General features: G+C 41.9%; 1 protein-coding gene across 8 annotated transcripts in view; it reads right to left on the bottom strand.

The window, feature by feature from the left end:
- The window catches only part of KLF12 (KLF transcription factor 12), a 246,687-nt gene that overhangs the window by 36,707 nt on the left and 188,722 nt on the right, over positions 1 to 21,258 (bottom strand). For 6 of the 8 annotated variants that reach the window (XM_027473007.3, XM_038185326.2, XM_027472998.3 and 3 more), the window contains one exon: positions 20,230 to 20,271. The exons of the other annotated variants lie outside the window; for them this stretch is intronic. In XM_027473007.3, the coding sequence (XP_027328808.1) occupies positions 20,230 to 20,271 (42 nt within the window). The remainder of the gene's footprint in view (positions 1 to 20,229; positions 20,272 to 21,258) is intronic. 8 annotated transcript variants of the gene reach the window in all.

Genomic DNA, 21,258 nt, shown 5'->3' with positions numbered 1-21,258 from the left:
ATCCCTCCCTCCTGCGTCTCCTACAATGCTGAAAATCAAGGGACTGTAATAATGGGCCACTCTGTTAACCTTGCTAATTTATGCATGTTGCTCATTAGTGCTCTGCCAAGTGCAGTTTTCAAGTCCCAAAGGTAGGTCAACAGATCTGAGCGTCTAGAAGAGAGTGTTCTGAATTTCAAGCATCTTAAACTTGTGATCAGGAGCACTGGTCTGGGATCCAGCGGTCTCTTGCTTTGTCACAGGTTTCCTATACATCAATCTATACCCAAAACCAGTTTTGCCGAGCCCAGAAGCAGTTCACTTGTCTCTGGAATTTCTGTTGCTTCCCTGAAAGGACCAATCTCCTAAATCTTCACCAACAGGATGCTTGGTTTTGTATCTTCAATCCTGTATCAATAACCAGCATTTTTTGCCCTCATATATGATACAGCTATGAAAGTTTACACTGGAAAACATACCAACATAACACAGTAAAATGAATGACTGCAGACCTTCTCTCACGAATTATTACAGAGAATTCTTCTCTGTAGAGGAAACAGTAAGTGCCTCAACAGAATTAACATTTTTTCGTAAAGAATTTAAAATAACTTAATCATTTCTTTAACAGTATTTTTAAATTTTTCTTTTTTCTTTTTTTGAAAAAAAAAATCCCCCACATCTACTTCTGGTATTTTTTTTCTCCCTAATCTATTACAATCTCCACTTGTTTACTATCTAAGATGTTACAAACAGTATCAGTCACCAAATAAAGCACCAAGTAGTACTGCCAATATAGTAATTAAGAACAACCAGCGTGCATACACTCAAGCTTTTACTGGAGAAATTGGAGTCTGTTAAAATCTAGCAAAACTCAACCCTGAACATATGTTGTTTTGTTTTGTTTTGTTAAATGGGATGGAACATACCAGAACTTTAAAGATCAAAAACCCCCATAATTTCCTAAAACATTTGGAGCCTTAGCTTGCAGTAAAAAGGGATAATTATCAAAGCATTTTGCTGTCACAATTGTTCATTTGGAAGAGGCACAAAAAAAAAAAAAAAAAAAGGAAGAAAAAAGAAGGAAAAAAAACAGAACCCTCCCAGTAAGACAGAATGCTATTGCTGTATTGCTGTAACTACAGTAAGAAAGACAAAGTGTTAGGCAAGTGGAGAAATCAGACAGGTATTCAGCTTAAGGTCAGACAAGACAATCGCGGTCATCAGGAGCGATGTCCAGAATGAGACAAGCTGCACATTTCACTCTGCAGCCTGGAAATGGGGCACCTGCCTACACTGGCTAGAAGCTCCTGAGGTGTGGGATGGTGCTCAAGGCATCTCGCAACACCCACACAGTGGGGAAGAAACACATTTTGGGGGGAAGAGAGAGGCAGGCTCTTCCTTTCCGCTGCAGTTTTTATTTCTTCATCCCATGTGGGAAGGGTAGAGGGAGGAGGACTATCATTGCTGATACCCCAGACTGAACTGGGGGCCAAAAGGGATGAGCTGCTCATAGGCAGCTTGATGAGACATGAATGCTCTCAATGAGAAAATTCCTGACCAGGTTGAGATGAGATCGTAGAACAGAATTACAGAATAGTTTGGGTTGGAAAGAACTTAACTGGTTCACCCAGATGAACCCCCCCGCCATGGACAGGGACACCTTCCTTTAGGTCAGGTTACTCAAAGCCCTGTCTAATATAACTTTGAATATTTACAATGACGGGGGGTTTTCTGGGCAACCTGTTCCAGTGTCTAAGCATCATAAGCTGGACATACAAAACCAATTTGATGCGTCCATATTCATTTTTTTCTCCCCAGAAATACTGCTGTAGGAAAGCTGTTAACTTCAATTATACCCTTAATCCTCTCGGGACATACCAATTTCCAAGCCCACCTCTTCTCTGTTTGCTTGGATAAACAGACATCCATTCAGAATTTTGTATGAGCTACATCAGCCATAAAATCTATTCCGCATTGAAGTCTCATATCTTGCTACTCAAATATAACCCAGCTTATTACACAAATGGAGAGGATACTGACATTGTGGATTTTTTTCAAGTAAAAATATTAATTAAATGTGATATAGAATTATCCTGTGGCATAAAGAAAGCCCTCTCCTGCCAGAAGGTACAATGAAGTGTATGGACCGGAATACCCAGCCCAGAATAAAGCTGCAGAGCTTCTGCCAACGTGTTAGTTATCAGAGTTACAAGGCTGCTTTCAATTGCTCTTGTTATGGTCTCTCCTACAAAAACAAGATGTCAGAATTTCAACGTTTTTCATGTTCAGTAAATTACAGTCATTTTCAGAACATCTTTAACCTTTTCAGCAGCATGTGGCCTGGCTGGCAGACCACTCGTGGCTCTTCATACCAGAAGTCTGACAAACCTCTTCCAGAAGAGGCAAGGCAGGCAGGGAACCGGTATGTAAAATTATAGAATATCAGCCAAACCAGTACCGCATGCTGCTCTACTGTGTATTTAACATGGGGATGTTAAATTCTGCTATCTCATTTCTGTGACAAAAAATTGAGCAACAACAACAAATGGCCCAGTATTAATCTATTTTTGTGACAGGCTGTTTTTATTTCAGTTGCTGGAGTTCAAAGAGGAGAGATGTGGTTTAAATACACTTGCCACGGGTGAGGACTCTTTCTGAAGTGCTGGAGCCTAACTCTACCCACTGAAAAGCACTGGATTTAAAAGCCGTTTTGAAGCACAACACTATTACGAAGTCTCACATTTCATTACCCATATTACTCAGCTTTACCATTTGAAAACACACCTGAATTAAACACACAACTTTTCATTTAAGCAATGTGTTACATTCAGATAGCAAAGACGATCAGGAAAGGAAGACATCATGGGGCTCCAGAGTGCTGCAACGGATCTCATGGATAACCTCAGTCCTGTCCCTTATTCTTTGTGTGTTCCTGTTTTTTTAAGTATGGGGATACTACTTTTTCCTCCTTCTCTCTTCCTCCTCCCACCATCTTAGGCTTGTCATCACTTTGCTAATTGCTGAATCTAATCATATGCTTGTCCAAGCACAGCAGTAAGGGGGCTGCAACCTCACCCATGATTTTCAGGCAGAACAGTAAATACGAGAACTAAATACAACTATTACAATATGAAAATATAGAGTATAAAAAATTCAAAACAATTTCATCTTATTTCTGAGCCTGCTAACAGCTGGTGAATGCTACTGTTTGCAATGATGTTTAGAGAGTGTCTCATCTTTAGTCTGTCTAGGTGCATATTTTAGGTGAACACAGGTAGGAAGAAATCCTTACTAACACTGTATCATGGTTAGCCCTACAGTCTTGGTACATGCTTGGTACATTTTACACACACATCACTAGACAAAATGAAAGCCAGGTGGTAGGTGACTTACAGAAGATCTCTTCGAAAATGTACAATTTTCTTTTTCTAAAGCAATGATTAAAGAATCCTTGAGTAAAACAGGTTTGAGATCAGACCATTTCTGCTCTGCTGACAAGCCTGCCAGAAACTGCAAGCTCCCAGACCTGGAACAAGAGAACCATTATTGGCCAAACACTAACAGGAGTGCAAAGCCTCTACTTCATATTCTGGCAAATGTCCCCACAAAAGGTGGTGCTGTGATTTATGTGCCATTCAATGTTGTTTTCAAGACATTCACTGAACTGAAGAAGCACCATTATAATATGTCAAGCACACGTCAAAACCCATCTAAATCAACAGGGGCTGAAAATACATCATGTGCCTGACATACAATAATTGACATGTCATATTATATTTGACATTTCAAGGACAATAGTGCCTATTTAAATGGAGACATGGTAATATAAATATTTTTTTACTCAAGTTAACAGGGCATCTAACAGGGCATCTTGGTGAAGAGCTCTTTGTAAATATCTAGAAAAAAATAAAACTTTTTAAAAGAGCAAAACCTTGAATGGCTCAAATTATGAAATGCAGAAGAGCCAACTTAAAAGAAGACAGCTCTAATAACAGATCGCTATCTCAGGGGGTAATTCTGGTCACAACAGCTAGAAACCTGCTATCGATTTGCATGGAGACATCATTTTATCCATTTTACCCATCCCTCCCTACTCCCTTTGCAGTTCTGAATGGGTTCAGGCCTCCAAATAAAACTATGCAGATTATCAGCATTGCAACTGATATAGAAATATGGATTAAGAGGACAGGCGTACAACGAAGCATGAGCACAGCATGGGTCATACTCTTTTTGCCTGCACAGACAAGACAAATTGCAATGTAGCAGAATTTTGAATTACACACGCTCCACCTGACACCTTATCTTCTCTTCTGGGGGGCAGCTGTATGGGACAGTAGCAACAAAGGTTCTATAGGATGTGCTGACAAGGAAAAGGAGGAGGTAGTGCAAACCATCTAAAAAAGGAGCAGCCAACTCACTACTGTTGAGATCCCTCAAATTGGGGGAGATCCCCCAAATTGGGGGAATCCAACAGAATGAGATTACAGAGCCCACTGTCACACTTTCATCTAGTTTCCACCCATAAGGGATAGTTTTCTCTTTTTTTTTTCTCTTTTCTTGGTTTAGATATTCAAATTTTTTTTTCCTCCACCACACGCTGTGATGCAAAGAAAAGAAGCTGGCAGAAAGTTTTTAAACTGAGGTTTAAGTAGATGAAATTAATCAACTGATACTTTTGCCTAATACTTTCATCTACAGCCTTAATTGATTCTTTCTTGTTCTATCTTCTCTCCTTTACTGTCCTAAGACATGATGCTACACTCCCCAGAACTGCTGTTTAGCCAAGCACTACGTATTCAACTCTTTTACTCTGACTCTTTGTTATCCCCTCCAGCAATCTAAGCAGTTTGCTGCTCTTCTCAGGTCTTGTTCAGATTTGTAAATGTACTCAATGCAGCACAGTTCCCTGAAATAATATTAAGTTCTCAGCCAAGAAGCATGGCAATAGCTTTTGCAGGATTAGATACATATGTTGTATGCATAATCTAATGACGTTACGCTGTGTGGATGCCATTGTAAATGAGGGAGGGTGAGCAGAACTGCCATTATGAAGAATGAAGAAAGCATCCAGAAATCTAAAAGCGTGGCAAATATCTCCTCTGCAGAATATTCTTCCCCCCTGTATTTTCCTCCATTTAAACCTCTACTTTGAAGAATGCAATGAATTTATTAATGACAGAATGCTAAATCCTACAAACCCATCAGAGAATATAAGCAAACTAATCTACTTTTTTTCTTCCACCCCCCCCCTTTTTTTTTTTACCCAGATCCTGCTCATAAAGTCTGAGATGCTTATGCCCAAAGAAGAAAGTAAACAGAAATACTGTGTTAGTTTAAAATTCTGTTAAAACAGAAGAGGTAAAAAGAGGTTGGAGGAGGTAATCGTGTTAGACTAGCAAGCAGAGAATTTTAATCCAAAAAAAAAAAAAAAAAACCAAAAAAAAACAAGCCCAAAAGCCTCAAAAAGTTTTCAGTGAATCTTCTTAATTGCAGCAACTACAAAGAAAAATAGTATGAGTAATCTGTCATAATTCTCATTCTCCTTTCAGAACTGTGGAAAATTGAGCAAGGTAGAAAGAAAGGTACGGTGCCAAGGTTTCATTTTAGACCTCAGAATTAAATACAGAGATCAAGCAGTTCAAAGGAGATGAACAGAAAAAGCATTCAGGTACTTTGTGAATTTAAGTTCTTAATATTTCTGTCTAGGCTGCAATAACAAGACAAGAGCATACTGGGGAAAACTAGAAAAAGACAAAACTACTAACGAGTGTGAAGTTATTTTCAAGACTCAGAATAGGATAATTCAAAGAACTGGGAATGAGAAAGAAGCGTAAAACTATAAAGTGCTTTTTGACAGCCTTCTTTTTAAAAAGTGGCTGAGCAGATTTATCAAAGTGTGTGAAACGTTTGATCCTTAGCTGAACTTCCATGAAAACAGAACCCTATTCCTTTCTGTTCTGAGGTCAGAGAAACGCAGCCAGAGCCAAAGGACGAAGAGCACTTTTTGATTTTAAATTAGGTAATGCTGCATGTGTAGACACAAATGTCAATATATAGGTAGCTAAAAGGCAGTTCTCAAACACAGAGTGTTTTGGCACATTTAATTCACTAAAAGCAAAAGATAAAAATCGCTGAAAAATAATAGCTGAAAATTATGAGTATCAAATGACACATGTGAAAGGGAGGTTAATTGAAACACAGTATTTTATATAGAGAATGGAATTATGTAAACTAATTCAAAACGTTATTACTAATTAATAAGCAAGCACATCAAGGCTCCGGAGTTACAGTGTACCAGTGATGAAAAGACATAAGGATGCTGCAATGGCAGTATGTACCTATTCTGAAAGTATGTAGCATCAAATAATGTAGCTGAGTGTGAGCTGCAGCCCCATGCCCTTGTGTGTACTACACAGGGTAGCTCATCCCAGCCCTGCTCTGCTCTACCTGATGGTTGTCCTCCTTCCCCTAGCACCCATGAGCAGAGATAGTGTGATCCACCAAAGGAAATGAAGCCATTCCATCACCCTGCAAACCATACATTAGGAATGGGACATTTGCAGATATTCAAGTTGGGGGTCTGTTACCCATTAGGCATCACATGCCACACCTCAGCTCAAGTCCATCAAGCACGTAACAGTATTTATAATACCTTTAGAAACTGGACAGGACGTGCTGCTCTTCACAGACTCTGTAGTGAGAGGCTACCTGCTTTGCAGGCCTAAAGAAAATGCAGGAGCAGGAGCTTCTGCTAGCCCCAGAGCAGGTGATGTGGTGTCATCAACAGTGTTTGCTTCTTCCTGCTAACTTAAACTTAGACTTGAGTGGAATGCTGCGTTGCTGGGACAGAGGAGGTGGGCTTTGTGCTAGAGAGGATCAGTCTCCTTCCAGGAGGACGCATTGCCAGCTCTTCCCCTGGGACCACGAAACTGGGCAGCCAGGAGCAGAGAGTGGCAATGCAGGACCATGCAAGTGAGGGCACCAGATGTGCGTGACACAGGACAAAAAGCGTCTGTTCCTGTCCTGCTTCAAGGTGGTACAAATCTTCAAGGTGCTATAAACCTCCAAGTACTCCAGATAAAGGTCACTAACTTTGATTTGTAATTTTCCCTAGAAAGGGGAAAAACTGAAAAATGGAAAAAAAAAAAAAAAGAAAAAAAAACACACACAAAAACAAACAAACAGTTCTTGTGATTTATAAGCCTTACTCCAAACAACTCTGCAATGGATCTTCTTCACCTGCCTGCCTTGTTCCCAGTCCTTCCCAGCATGCTATCACCAGGTCTGCATGCTAACTACTGTGTTACACAAGGGACTGAGAGGCTGGAGCTGCAGGGACATCTGAGCAAGGAGACAAATGAGAAAAATCCTATAACATCCCAGTGGTAATAGCCTCTCTGTATGTGCTTTTCTACTCTAGGTTGCATTTCTGTCTGTACTCCCAGGACACTTTGTAAACCCTTGCAAAGGAGAACACAGTCAACTTGGAAAATACCAGACAGACTTGTTAATTCAAGACAAAACACTGCCTTTGGCTTATGAAGCAAGGATTTGGTAGCAGGGAGGCTGCAGGGGTAGCCTCTGTGAGCAGAGCCCAGCAGCTGCCCCATGTCAGATCAGAGCCAGCTCCAGCCAGCTCCAGAAGGGACCTGCTGCTGGCCAGAGCTGAGCCAGTGAGCAATGCTAGTTAGGCCTCTGGGAGAGCAGATTTAAGAAAGAGGAAATAAAAACCTGCTGTGCAACAGCAGCTGGGAGAGAGGAGTGAGAACCAGCCCTGCAGACCCCAAGGTCAGTGCAGAAGGAGGGCAGGAGGTGCTCCAGGCAGGCAGCAGCAGTTCCTCTGCAGGCCATGGAGAGGCTCCTGGTGGAGCAGGCTGTCCCCCTGCAGCCCATGGGTCCCACATGGAGCAGATCTCCACGCTGCATCCCATGGAGAAGCCCCCGGTGGAGCAGGTGGATGTGGCCTGGAGGAGGCTGTGGCCCATGGAGAGCCCTCACAGGATGAGGCCCAGGGCCAGAGCTGCAGCTTGTGGAGAGGAGCCCACGCAGGAGCAGGGGGTCTGGGGGGAGCTGCTGCCTATGGGGGACCCGTGCTGGAGCAGTTTGCTCCTGGGGGATGGACCCTGTGGTACGGAACCATGTGAGAGCAGTTCCTGAAGAGCTGCTGCCCATGGGCAGCCCCTGCAGGCTCAGTTTGGGAAGGACGACATCCCGTGGGAGGGACCCCACGTGGAGCAGGAGCAGCAGAGATGAAGCGTTAGGGACTGACCACAGCCCTCATTCCCTGTTCCCCTGTGCCCCTTATTGGGGGAGGAGGTGGAAACGGGTGGATGGGGGAATGTGTTTATGCTTTTAGTTTCTCACTGTGCTGTTCCACTAGTGATGGGCAATAAATCTCATTAATCTCTCTATGCTGAGTCTGTTTTGCCTGTGATGGTAATTGTTGAGTGATCTCCCTGTCCTTATCTCAACCCTTGAGCCCTTTCCATCATATTTTCTTCCCTTTTTTCTTTGAGGATGGGGAGTGAGGGAGCAGTTGTGGTGGAGTTCAGCCGCCCAGCTGGGTAAAACCACCACAAAGGGTTTTAAATTCAGGTCAAATTTTAAGTTGGTCAGAATCTTAAGAAGAGGGCATGACATATTATTCAATTAGCTGTTCTTTTATATTTCTCCAAGGTCTGAACTCATGAAAACTGAGTAACCTGTTTTCTCTCTTTCCCTCTGGAGAGCAGGCCTAGCTTCTAACCAGCCTGGTTAGCTTCTAAACACACACAGAGTTTGCACTGCAAATTAATGTATTTTGAAAAGCTTCAAAACCCTCTGCAATTTGACCATCAAGTGAAATTTGGGATTTAAGAACATTATGTTTAAATTTAAGAATTATAAAGATGAAGGAAGTAAAACGTACATATTTAGTAATATAGCAAATCCTAGAGGTACAAATGTGAATGGAAATTGCAGTGTATTGGCTACTGTGTAGAAGGGATTGTTTTCAGTTTCAGTTGTCGCTATCCAGCTTGATTGCAATTTTTTGTTGTTGCAACTCCTGTAGACATGTACTTACTTGTAAATCACTGTCCTCCTTTTAGCACCATCTGTGGTATTTTTAAATTTTTACATGTGATTAGAAAATTGAATCAGAGTTAATGCACCTAGACTATCCGCACTAAAAAGCACTTAATAAAAATCCAAAACGTGTTTATAAGTTCCAATTATTCCCACTGAAATTAAAAGCAAGGAAAGTAATTCTGTTACTCTGGGGGTTTTTCCTCTACTATTGTTTTCACAAATGCATTAATTGAATGCCACTCTTGAAAACATAATCAACATTAAGCCTTGACTCTAGATGGCAGCAGCCTCCTTTAGTTCTTAAGTTTTCTCTTTCCTTAGTCCACTGGTCTTTGTTCCTTAACCCTCCAAATAATTCTATACTCCCTTCTCTTCCCCCAAAATAAAGACTTCAGTGCTCCAAGCAGCTTGGGGAAGATCACTGCGAGGCATTTTTACTAAAGAAATCAGGCCATTCCTGCAGTTAAGCTACGTGGTTCTTCAAAGCATACAGAATAATTGAGGCCTGAAGTGGGGGGAAAAAAAAGAAGGGAAGATTTTCCCCCTCCTCCTTCCCGTATCAGGCACCTGGAGAAGTGTTAGAAAAAAAAAATGCTTCTTTTCGTCTAATGACAGCCCCTCAAATAGAAAGGGAGGGGGCAAAGGACATAGAAAAGAAAGAGACACAGAAGAAACAGAACAAAAAGGTGCCATTTCATAATGACTTTGAACCAGGAAAAAAGTCTACCTAAAGAATATATCTTTAAAGTACCGAACAATTTTACAAATCTCTCTCTTCAGACACAGTATACTGACACAATGCTGGTAGGGTTTATTAATGAGCCAACACCACGTTACATGTTGCAAAAACTAACACATAAGGAAAGCTATCACTCAAACTAAAACCCTTCATCTGATCTCCTATCCCTTTTCCTTTCCCCTAATATTTGCTTTTAATTTTGCAACTCAGACACCATTCTTAGTAAGTCTATTTTTCTATGTTGTATGTCTTCCCCTGTAACGTGTATTTGGTAGGGTCATACCTCCTCCAGCTCTAGCTTTTCTCACACGTTCCTAGACACGATCACATCTCTGGCATTCATGTGAATCAAATGGAAATACGAAAATATCTTAAACAGATTTGTAGAAGTCCATGCTTGCATAGCTCCTTAACATCTATAATCTGTCACAATTAGAGCCTGATTCTGTGAACCCTCGAGCACCCAAGGAATTTCATTCGGGTGAACAACTCCAGTTCAGCTGGATCAGTCCTCTCTGTGCAGTTTCCCATAAATGTGCTTTCAAAAGCAAGCTATTGCACTTTAAGTTTACAGTTAATGTTAGCATTTTGAGGATTTCCACATATTGTCATGATCTTTTTTTCTACTGCTAAGGACATGTAGGAACATCAGAGCCCACTCAAGAACTGCCTTTCAGAGTAGATCCTGTTGAGCGGTACTTCAGGTGGTGGTTTAAAAATTAATAAAATAAAATAAAATAAAATGGCTGGTGAAGCTGAAGTTAAGAAGCTTGGACCTTGCTGTGAGGCATACACATGGTCTTCTGGAATCATGAAGGCTATAAAAATACAGCAAACTAGTATCTTTATCTTCCTCTGGCTGCAGTCAGCAAAGATTTTTTTCTATAAGAAGCAGTATTTTCTTAAACAAGAATTTAACAGACTGACACAGAGAATGTCTGAGACATATAAACACATAAGACAATAAATATCAAGTTTAACTTCTGAATTCATGTCTGACTTGCTTTACAGCAAGATCAGATAATATTAAGATGTCTGAATAAAGAGGAGGGCTGTTGCTGACCACCATTACTAACTACGTGGTCATTACATGACATTTTTCACAGTGTGGTTTTACAATACAGCTGAAGTTAAGTTAATATTATAATGAGGGCAGCACTTTTGCTTCTTCTCCCTCCATCTGAAGCCATACGTGCCTGATCCACCAGCACTCCTGTAGCTGTATGGAGCAGCAGGTTTGGGAGCTAGTGTGCTACTGCCATCCCTCTGGCATGTTCCATCAACAGCCTGTTGAACAGCGGTGCCCACATGGAAGAGGTGACCAAAACCCACAGCTAGTAATGGGGACCAGACCCAATCCAATAGATTTGCCCACTTGGCTATGTAATTAAGTTACACCTGCTAGTTTTGTAAAAGTAACTAATAGCACCCAGTTGTGTCACGGCTAAAGGACTCAAGCATCAAAACCAGAAATGAAATTTCAGAGCTCACGTGGGTAGGAGTCTTACCTCCCTTTTCACACCACAACTGAAGCATCTCAGATGTAGCACAACACTGACAGTACCCCAATGCTTTTTAAAGAGGAAGCCCTGAACACCCAATACTGATGTACATAGTTGTGCGTTTTGTGGTGGGCTTTAGAATAACGAACAGCAACCAATGGATCTGAAAGTTAAGCCTCACGGTTGTATCCAGGGGGCTGAACCTGCATCCACATGGGACCCCACAGAAGTCAAAGTCAATCCCTGAAGGTGCTCGCATGAGTGCCCTTGCACCACTGGGATGAAAATCTTTACTTTTGGGTCTAACACAATTACAAGTCAGAAATGACATGTGAAGTATGGCCACTTTAAAAACTCTATTTCAGAACCCAATACAATTTATTACAACATCACAAGTCACCAGTGGTCTCACCCTTAGGACTAGAGTAATGAACAATTCATTTTTGTGCTACCAGAGGGAGCAAAAAGAGCAAACGAAGCAGTAAACCTTCCTCCTCTCATTCTTCTCAATTATTATCAGGTTTATCTATAATTCATAGGTTTTACTATGAGAATCAACAAAATATCTGAACTGATTTCAGATTTATGAATTTATTCTCTCAATACCCAAGTGAGGCTGATGGACAATGTTATTACAAAGGATTGACATACAAAATAATTACCTGCACATTTTTGTAAAAAAATATTATTTTTTACATGAGGTGTGATCTACAGTGGAAAATAAGGGTGACTGGGGTATCCTTAAACATCATTATGTAAGAAATCTAGGATAACAGGGACATGACATATGGCAAATAAGGAATCTCGAGCCATGGTCCTTGGCTTCAGATAATTCATCCTTTAAATCCTACTTTCCTGGCTTTCATTTGGTGTTTGTTTTACAGCATTTAGAATTAGAACTCACATACTAATTTTCAGAGAGAGAGGCTTTTTTTCTCCAGGATGGTAATTTTTACCTTACATTTCCTCTACGTTTGTAATGTCTTCATCAAAACTCCTTCTCTTCCACTCTGTTCTAACCTACTTAAGTGGTTTGCTTAGCCTTCTTTGATGGCCAAGGGACAGAGAGAAAAACACAGAGAAACTGGCATTCCTTGGGATAATTTACCTCATGCATTTCAGACAACCGGTTCTTAAAATGGGATGAGGATGTCCACCTCATTCCATTAAATGCAGAACGAACTCTACATACCTACTTAACCAGTGAAAGGAGTCACACTGAGAATTTATCCACAGTAACATCTTTAGCTGTTAACACTGAAGGCAAAAGCTGACACTGAGAAATCAAGGCAACTATTTCCATGCAGCTGATAAACAAGGTAGTGGTTTGGGAAATTTACTTAAGAGAGGAGAAAAAGGAAAGAAAACACGACTTGTTTGTTTTACAAGTTGTTTGATTGCCCAACAAATCATTTAGTCATTTGTCTACTTGTATTTGCCATACACATACATTTATGAAAATGCAGTCTGAGCGAGGGACCACGGAGGGTGTCTGGAGGCAACACAGGGCATGCTGATACACCCTTGACTTTAATGTATCAGACTTGTAATGAGGGACTAATTTGGTTCTAAGCAGTAGCTTGGCAGAAACAAAATACTTATAGACTATTAATAGAGAAACTTTTCACAGAAGCTGTGACCTTTATGACTTAGCATGGTTTACAGCCCTCCCTCTGTTACAATTAAGCAAATCCTTGCTGCAAAGCAACATGTTAGTGTCTTTTCCTCCCAATTACGAGGGACAGACTGCTATGCAGAACAATACTTTATTACATATACTGATGCAAATCCCTTCTGCAGTACAGAGGTGTACTAATGAAACATGTGAGGGGAAAACACAGCGTTTATACTACACTGAAAAATAATGTCCCCTCATGTCCTACAAAAATCTGTCCTTGGTATCAGCAACCACTCTAGCTGAAGGTCTATGTAAAATTTGCAGACAGTGATCTCTCTGCTGTAATAATGAACTAATAAACTAATAGGAGAAAACATTATCAGTAGCAATGTTGTTGGGGAATTCAGGGGTAAAATATGAGTGTACTGAAGAAGCGGCTACTTCTCTCTCTTCAAAGTCAAACATATGTAGTAGATTTCTAATTACACTGAGTATAATTAAACATTTTAAAACACTATTGCAAATGCCTGACAGAAAACAGTTATGAACCACATGAAAGAAAAAAGTGCATTTACTATGTCAGCCCTTATTTGCCAAGCCCTGTGTCAGCAAAAATACTGTCTGTTAAGGTCACTGAGAGTAGAAGAGACAGAGAAGTAACTATGTCAGGATCACTTTTAATGCACGTGGATAAGGTCTACAGTTCAGGAACTGAAATTAAAACCTGCAAAATATGTATTTGCATTTTTAGACAAAATAAAGCAACTTCTTTAATTATTAAAAATACTTATTTGTCTGGCTCCATATGCTCACTGCTGTAACTCACTGCGACACAGAACATTAGCGAAAGGGCATGTAGTCTAAAAGCGCAGGTGCACGGGATTAAACAAAAGAAGACATAAAACAATATACAAAGACAACAAATTAGTTCCAGAAATACAGGCTAGAGAGAGAAATTTAGATATAATTAGAACAATTGGTACAGTGACCCTAGTTCTTCCTGGCACTGCAAAAATGATTCTACAGGGATATGCCACTATCTCAAGCACCAGAACAGCAACACATTTCATTTTGTCATACTTAAAAAATAGAGGACTGGACAAGCAACGACTCACTAGAAGCAAATGGTGAGAGCAGCTAAGTGACTGGCATTGCAGCAGTTTTATGCCTGGCAACTATTTGTGCATGAGAAATGATTTGTACTGATGTTCTGCACGTGAAGAGCGATAGAGTAGTTTGGTATGAGTAGTGGGAAGCATGTTTCTTTAATTTATCCTATTCTTAGTAGCAGGTTGAAACGATGTCAGATCTAGGAATAGTTTGGTCTCATGGAGGAGTGCAGAGTGAAAACTCCCCCTGTGAAAATTATTTCAGCCACATCTTTGACAGCTGGCCCACAACTGCGTTACCCTGGGAATGCCAAATCTGTGAGATAACTGAGGGGAGATAGCAGAGCTCTGGACAGCCAAGAATGTAATAATAGGAAGTGACTATTCACTATTTCTTCTAAGAACTGAAGACTTAAACTGAACAGAGAGAATAACTTTTTTCCTCACATAACACATACTTGGAACTCATTGCCACTGCGTGCTACAGAGGCCAAAAGAATAAGTGTTCATAAAACATATGTTCATAGAAAAAAGTTCATAAAGGGTGGCATCATCTATGCATATTAAACATTAAGGTCAAGAAACAGCCTCAGAGTCTAAAAGTGCATAAACTAATGATATTTTTTTAAAGCTGTAAAGTAGAAGATGTATGAGGGCAGAGGGGAAATAGGTATTCCAGAGGAAGAATCACTCTATACCAACCTTGTGATGCCCTTTCAGTAAAGAATAAGCAAGTTACTGGGTCTGCTTGGACTGACTCAGTAGGAAGGATTTTAGACTTCGACCATTTGTTTCTACACACAAAGTAGTGAAACACACACCTTTGAAATCATATGCCAGCTTTAGTGAAGGACCTCCACACCAAAGGAGAAGGCACGCTGGTTCTTAAAACAGCAGGAGTAGGATGACCTCCAAATATTACACTGCTTGTGGTATTTACAAGTATACGGCCTGCTCAATGAAGGACAGCTTAAAAATGATAAATCCAAGAAATCACACTCATCAGGAAGGGAGAAGTTCAGCTTGCAACATACCTTGGCTATCCACCTGTCCAACAACTCTTTGCTGTGCATTGCCCACTCTTTTGTTCAGGCCTAATCCAAATGACAAGCTGAGGAGCACAGTAACATTTCCTATTCAAGAATATTTCATAGTCTCATAAGGACATGCCATCTTTTCTAGAATCATCCAGCCCAGGAGGCAGGTGTAGGGAGCATGAAGAAATAGCTAAGGGCATGGAAGGGAGATGTGTGAGCTTCCTGGTTTCAGCATGAGACGTTGGAAGAGAAGTGAGGAGCCACTGTAAAGGGTTTAGGTCTGTGGAAGGAACAAGAGCCAAAATCAACAGGACGTGCAGGCTGCAAAGGTGACTGAAGCATATTGGAAGCAGCAATGGCTAGACTGAAAAATTGAGAAGTGGCAGATATTTCAATAGCTGGCTCAACCAAATGCTCCTTGACCTTGGTGTTAAGAGCATTTTCCCTAAAAACATCCCTCCTCAAAGACAGTAGAGTATCTTAGTAACTTTTGCTCATCAGATCTGGTGGTACAAGTACCAATACTATGGAAATTATTTTAATTTTCTGCTCTGCAATCACTGTATGGCGTAATGCTTGCACCAAGATTATGCACAACAGTATTTAATGATCTCTTACCACGACACAGTGATGGAGAGGGTGGCTAGGAAAGAGGATCCTTAAAAAAAAAAAAAAAGATATAAAAAAACCACTGACAACAACAAAAAACCTTCCGCAAAATTGCCATACTAGTCATTTTCATGAAATGAAAAGTAATTTACACAGCAGTTTTACAGAAAAAGGAATTATGCAGTTAATTGGCATTGCTGGATAATTACACTGTACATGAGGCCTTGCTTTTAAGAGAAAATACAAGCTAATAAAGAGAGCCAGTTGATCAGTAATGGCAGGGCTTTTGGGAGATACCAGAGACACAAAGCTAAATAATTTAAAGCAAAGGAGTATAATGACTGTGAAACTAAATTATTTTAAGTTTACATTAATTCTCCACCCAATTACATGTCTAATGTTAAATGCAAAAGCTAGAGAATTCCCCTCTGCTGCCTCGTCTGCAAGCACACGCAGTGAAAACAAGGAAGCCAAGGGAACGTGATCCGAACATGACCGGACTCTGAATGCCTGCCTTGAACTGCCGCGTGCATCCTTAATATCCAGAGGTCTGCTGGAGAACTAAGCCAGTTTACACCTCCCTCTGTTTACTTCTGGTTCAAGTAAGGTCTCTGCCCAATACGGCCACTGCAGTCAATCGATTCTCTCTGCAATGCTTTTTGTACCTTTCAAGCACCAGCAGTAGATGGCTCAGCCTGGCTGTCTATTGCCACAGTTACCGGGGAGAAACCACAGAGAAGTTAAATAACATGGAATTAACAATGAAAATGATGACTGGTGTAATGAGGCCGTAGCGTTACCTTTGCGTTAGAAGCAATTTAGCCCTGATTGCTATTGACCTTTGGTGATGCCGTATCCAAGTGAAATATGCTATCCTAGAAAAGTGCAGGTACACTGGAAGGCAGACTGTGTTTCTGAGGGTATTCGTAAATAAACCATATCACCTCTCTTCCTACATTAGAGCTTTATCTTACCTCTGAGTTATCAGCATGCAGCAGTCACCCTTACTTTGTGTAAAAAACAATGCAGAAAAAAACTTGACACTGTATACCTAGCAAATTATTATTATTATTACTTCTATGGCACCCAAAAGAGTACTCAGTACTTCATGAAGTAGTTAAAAAGACAAACTATGTGCCACACAGAGCTAGCGCTCAGTGAAACAGTAGAGCTGCATGGGGTGGAAAAACAGGAGGAGGTGGTGTAACAAGAGGAAGTATACAGGTTACAGGAATATCATCAAACAGTTACTGATACGGGGAACGTGAGGTTCAATGCACGTTACCAATTCTTACTCCTTGTGCTCAGAGAAATCCCTGGGATGGGACATTTGTTATCATGCTTTCTCACTCCACATTTATTTCCAAAAGCACCGTTTGCTTGCATGGTAATCTGTATCTTATTTTGCTTAGGTTTTGCAGCCCAAAAGTGGATGTATTTGAAAATCGTGTCATTTCCAAAATAAACATGACCATTAAGGATTTACAGTTTAGCAAATAGCAGCCCCAGATTTTGAAGCTTTCACTGGTTTCACAGGATGGCGTCACAAAATCTGTGACTTTGGGCCAAGACGCACCACAGCAAACACCCAGAAGCAGCTCATGTCCCTGCACACGATGTAATGCACTGACAAATCACGCTGCGGGACTCTGCATGCTCTCAGCCTAAGTTAGAAGAACTGCAACAGATGTGTTTCTCTCATTTGCTCTTCATTTAATTTTTAGGACTCACTGTTTGGGGAACTGGATAGGCCGCTTGGCGTAGATGATGTATTCCTACTGAAACACTAAGATGCTGTATAAATCCATTGCTCTCACACCTCTGTGTACTGACAGCACTTCCCTGTCCTCTGTGGGAAGGACTGCAGCATCCTTTGCCTGCTGGGTGCGCTGGGGACAGCCCAGGGAGGAGGCAAAACAGAGGAAGGTGCATTAAAGAGAACGACCAGGAAAAACTAGAGTGCTCATTACCAAATACATCTCCCAGTACAAAAACAATTGCCATACAACTCCCTGCTCTTTGGGCAACCGCATACCGCCCAGAACAAAGCACACTGCTGGCGCCTCCGGACTATTAATAATAGTAAGGTATGTGCTTCAGCAGGAGGGAGGACTGCAAGGGGTGGTGCTCCACGGGGCTGGCATAAGGAATGGATCTGCTCCAGGCTGCCTGCCAAATCCATCGGAAAACTTGACTTTTCCAGGGGCCGCCAAAGGATGCTTTTCTCCAGCCTGCAGTACTCCTGTGAGGACTTCTGCCTGCAGAAGGGAAGTGTTTCTGCTTGCTCTCCAGCCTCTCCAGCCATTACCACTGCATCCTGATGAAATGGGGTCACCGGGCTGGTCACCCTGCCTGCCCTCGCTGTAACGGCTTCTGCTTCATGCCCAGGGGCGTATGCAGAGGTCAGCAGCCAGTGAGTAAATACCTGATAAAGAAATTATTCCAACTAGTCCCTTAACTCAAGGGGATGCAAGAGGGATGGCAGAGCCAGCTGCAGGCACTATTTGGGTTTGCCCACAACCCACTGCTAATGCAGGGAATAGAATATTTCACCAGATACAGAGGAGAGAGCAGAATAATTGTTTGTTTCGAAGGAAACAACTCAGTCCCTGCTATTGGTCTCAAACTCCAGAGGTTTTGGAAAGGCATGAAAGCAGTAAACAAGCACTGAGAAAAGAAGGGGCAAAAAGGGCTAACAAATAACAATGATAATATCTATCAATGCACATTTTAGCATAGGGAGACACGTCCAAGGGAAATACACTAAATAATCATGAAGGACCTTCTGCAGTTACAGTCTTGAACCACCTTTAGGTTTCCACAGACATAAACTACCTCTGGGATGCCGTGTGTCCCTGCTAGGGCTCTTTTCCCACTTCGGATGCCTGACAAACTGCAGAACAACGTATCCTCACAGAGAAACGAAATCCCAGATTCCTGCCTTACTTAAAAGGATTGCAGACGACTAGCTGCTAGAAGCATTACTAAATATGTTGATGGTTCATTCCTGAGTTTACTCTTGTTACTGCTTGTGCTTCTGGTTTCTGTACCACAAGAATGGCCAGGCAGGCACTTCACACACTTGCTGTTGTGCAGATCTGCTGCAACACCTCATTTTCACCGGCAGAGCTGATCGAGGCTTCCCAGTTTGTTTCTCCCAGCAGCCTGGCCCTGCTGCTGAGCTGTGCTATGGTGCGTTGAGGGAGAGCCCAGCTCCCTGCGAATGTGCCTACAGACCTTGTCTCTACACAACCTTCAGCTTTTAAACCATTAACGCTGGCTCCACAGGTGGGAGAGGCAATTTAGCTTCCTTGTGTACCCAGCAGAAGGAATTTGAGATACCATCTATTTTGCAGAGGATTAAGGCTACCAAGCGTCTATCTTAAGACATCAGCCCGCCTCACAAATACAAACAAGCAGTTAGAGTTTCCAGGAACACATTATCTCACGCTATGGGATATGCCGAGGGGTTAACCTAAGCCTCGGAGACAGTGTTTTGAAAATGGTTTAGTGAAGGCACTGTCACCTCCTAGATATAACTTTGTTTGTATTAAATGAAGTAATAATAGTAAACAAAAACGACAACATCTTTAGGAGTTTCCTCAAAATAAAAAAATAAATAAAGTCTTGAGGATTCCTGGGAGCTTTTCTTGTGCACTAAAAATGCCCGCTGTGCAGTCATGCTGTCCCAGCAGAGATGCCCAGAGATTGCAGAGCCTGCACTGCCTCTGTGCTGGCTGCCCCCAGCTCTCTGACTGGAGATGTCCCTTCCCTGCCCAAATAAACTCCACACGACTTCGCAGGAAGTCTTTTGGAAAGACTTTTTCTTTTGGAAAAAAGTGTATCTGAATTAGCACCTCGCTCCAGCCTGGCTCCTATACTAATAAGAAAGTCCGTGAGCATTGCCCCGAGATGTCCCTGTGGAGGGCCAACCACAGCTCCTCTTTTCCGACCAAGCGCACCCCTGCACTTGCACAGTGCCGTTCTCGCAGCACTCTTTATTAACGTTTTCCCCAGGACGGCTGCCACAGCTGAGCCGTTCCGCACAGATTTTCTGCTCGGTATGGGGGGGTTGCGAGGGAGGGGGTGTTAATTATACAGCAAGATGGAGCGGGGCCAGGCAGCCCCTCTGGCGAGCGGTCTCCTCCGTGCACAGCCTCCTTCCTGCTGTGCTGCAGCCACAAGGATCACCTGTTGGTCTTGGCGCCCGCCCAGCCTGGGGCCTAGCGGAAATGACAGAATCAGCGAGAAACGAGAGCCAGCTTGTGTTGCAGCTACCCAAATGAGGGAAATACAAAAACAGATGATGGCAACGTGACCCGGCTGCTGCGGGCAGGAGCCAAGAGGGGGTGGGGTAGAAGGGAACGGAGGAAGGAGGAATATATTGGGGGGGGGGGGGGAACAACGACAACAAAAAAAGCAGACAGCTAAAAAATAATCTTTTTTTTTTTTTTTTTTTTTTCCCCTGCTGGGTCTTTCTTCTTTCTCTTTCCACATTCAGCACAGCAAAAACATGATGAGCTTTCTCCCTCCATACAAGCAGCTGCCGATGCGAAGAACTACCTACCTTGCTCCTGCTCCTGCTGGGGAGGTCGCGTCTTTCCATCTCCTAAAGGAGAGATTTCAAAGGGATATTCAGATACAGGCAGCAGAAACAATCTGCCTTTTTCAGACAGGCTCTTCTCTGTCCTGCGTGGCGACATGCGAACAGTTCAAGGATCTCTCATGGGTTTGTGTCCAGAATCCCCTCTGCCATAAAAACAGTGCTCAGCAAAAACCTGTATTTGGGTGAGCTGCAGCATCATGCAGCAGAAGGATTAAGCAAAACTTGCCTCTTGTTTTGTTCTTCTGAACAGAAAATATAGCTAAGAAACCACAGAGAAGCTATTACTAACAACTTCAAGTAGAGGACTGTTGTCCTTTAAATGATAAAAATATGAGCTCTGATTACGCATTACATCTCCAGACATAACTAGCTTCATACAAGTTCTTGGCATACATGTTTACTCAAAGCAGAAACTATCCTCACATCTGAAATTTCCAGGGTAATTTCTCCAGACCCTTGCATTCAGACCTATTTCAATATAGAAAAAGCATACTCCCTCCAAAACCTTAACAGGCTTTAAATGCGCTTTGAAGAGATTTTTAATTTTTTTCCCCACAATAATTCTTAGAAACAGTAACAATAAAAGCAGGAAAAACTTAATTCGTAAAAGGAAGTTTTTCCTCTCCGAATGGATCCCCAGAGCTTGCTGCTTCCTGAGGAAAGCCTTCATAAATAATGAATAATGCACATTGCAATTCCTCCGTAATCCTTCAAACACATCCAGCATCGAACAGTTTCTGTGGCTTTGGCCCTTAAGCTGTAGCAGTTTTTGCCTTGCCCTCCCCAGTTTCACCAGCTTACTCAATTTCTCTTCTTTCCAGCAACTAGGTAGTCAAGCAGAAGCAGGATTCGAGTAGTGGGAGCAAGCTGGGGCTAATTTGCACATTATGAATTATTCAGGCGCTCCTGATTCCTGCACCTGCACACAGGCAGGAAGCTTGCGAGGAGCAGTCATTACTCTTCTCTTGGGTTTGCACAAGCTCAGTTACT

This window comes from Anas platyrhynchos, chromosome 1 (assembly GCF_047663525.1).
Source record: "Anas platyrhynchos isolate ZD024472 breed Pekin duck chromosome 1, IASCAAS_PekinDuck_T2T, whole genome shotgun sequence".
In the NCBI taxonomy this organism is placed as follows: domain Eukaryota; kingdom Metazoa; phylum Chordata; class Aves; order Anseriformes; family Anatidae; genus Anas; species Anas platyrhynchos.
Note: the sequence above shows the minus strand (reverse complement) of the source record. Positions and strands in the feature narration are given on the sequence as shown.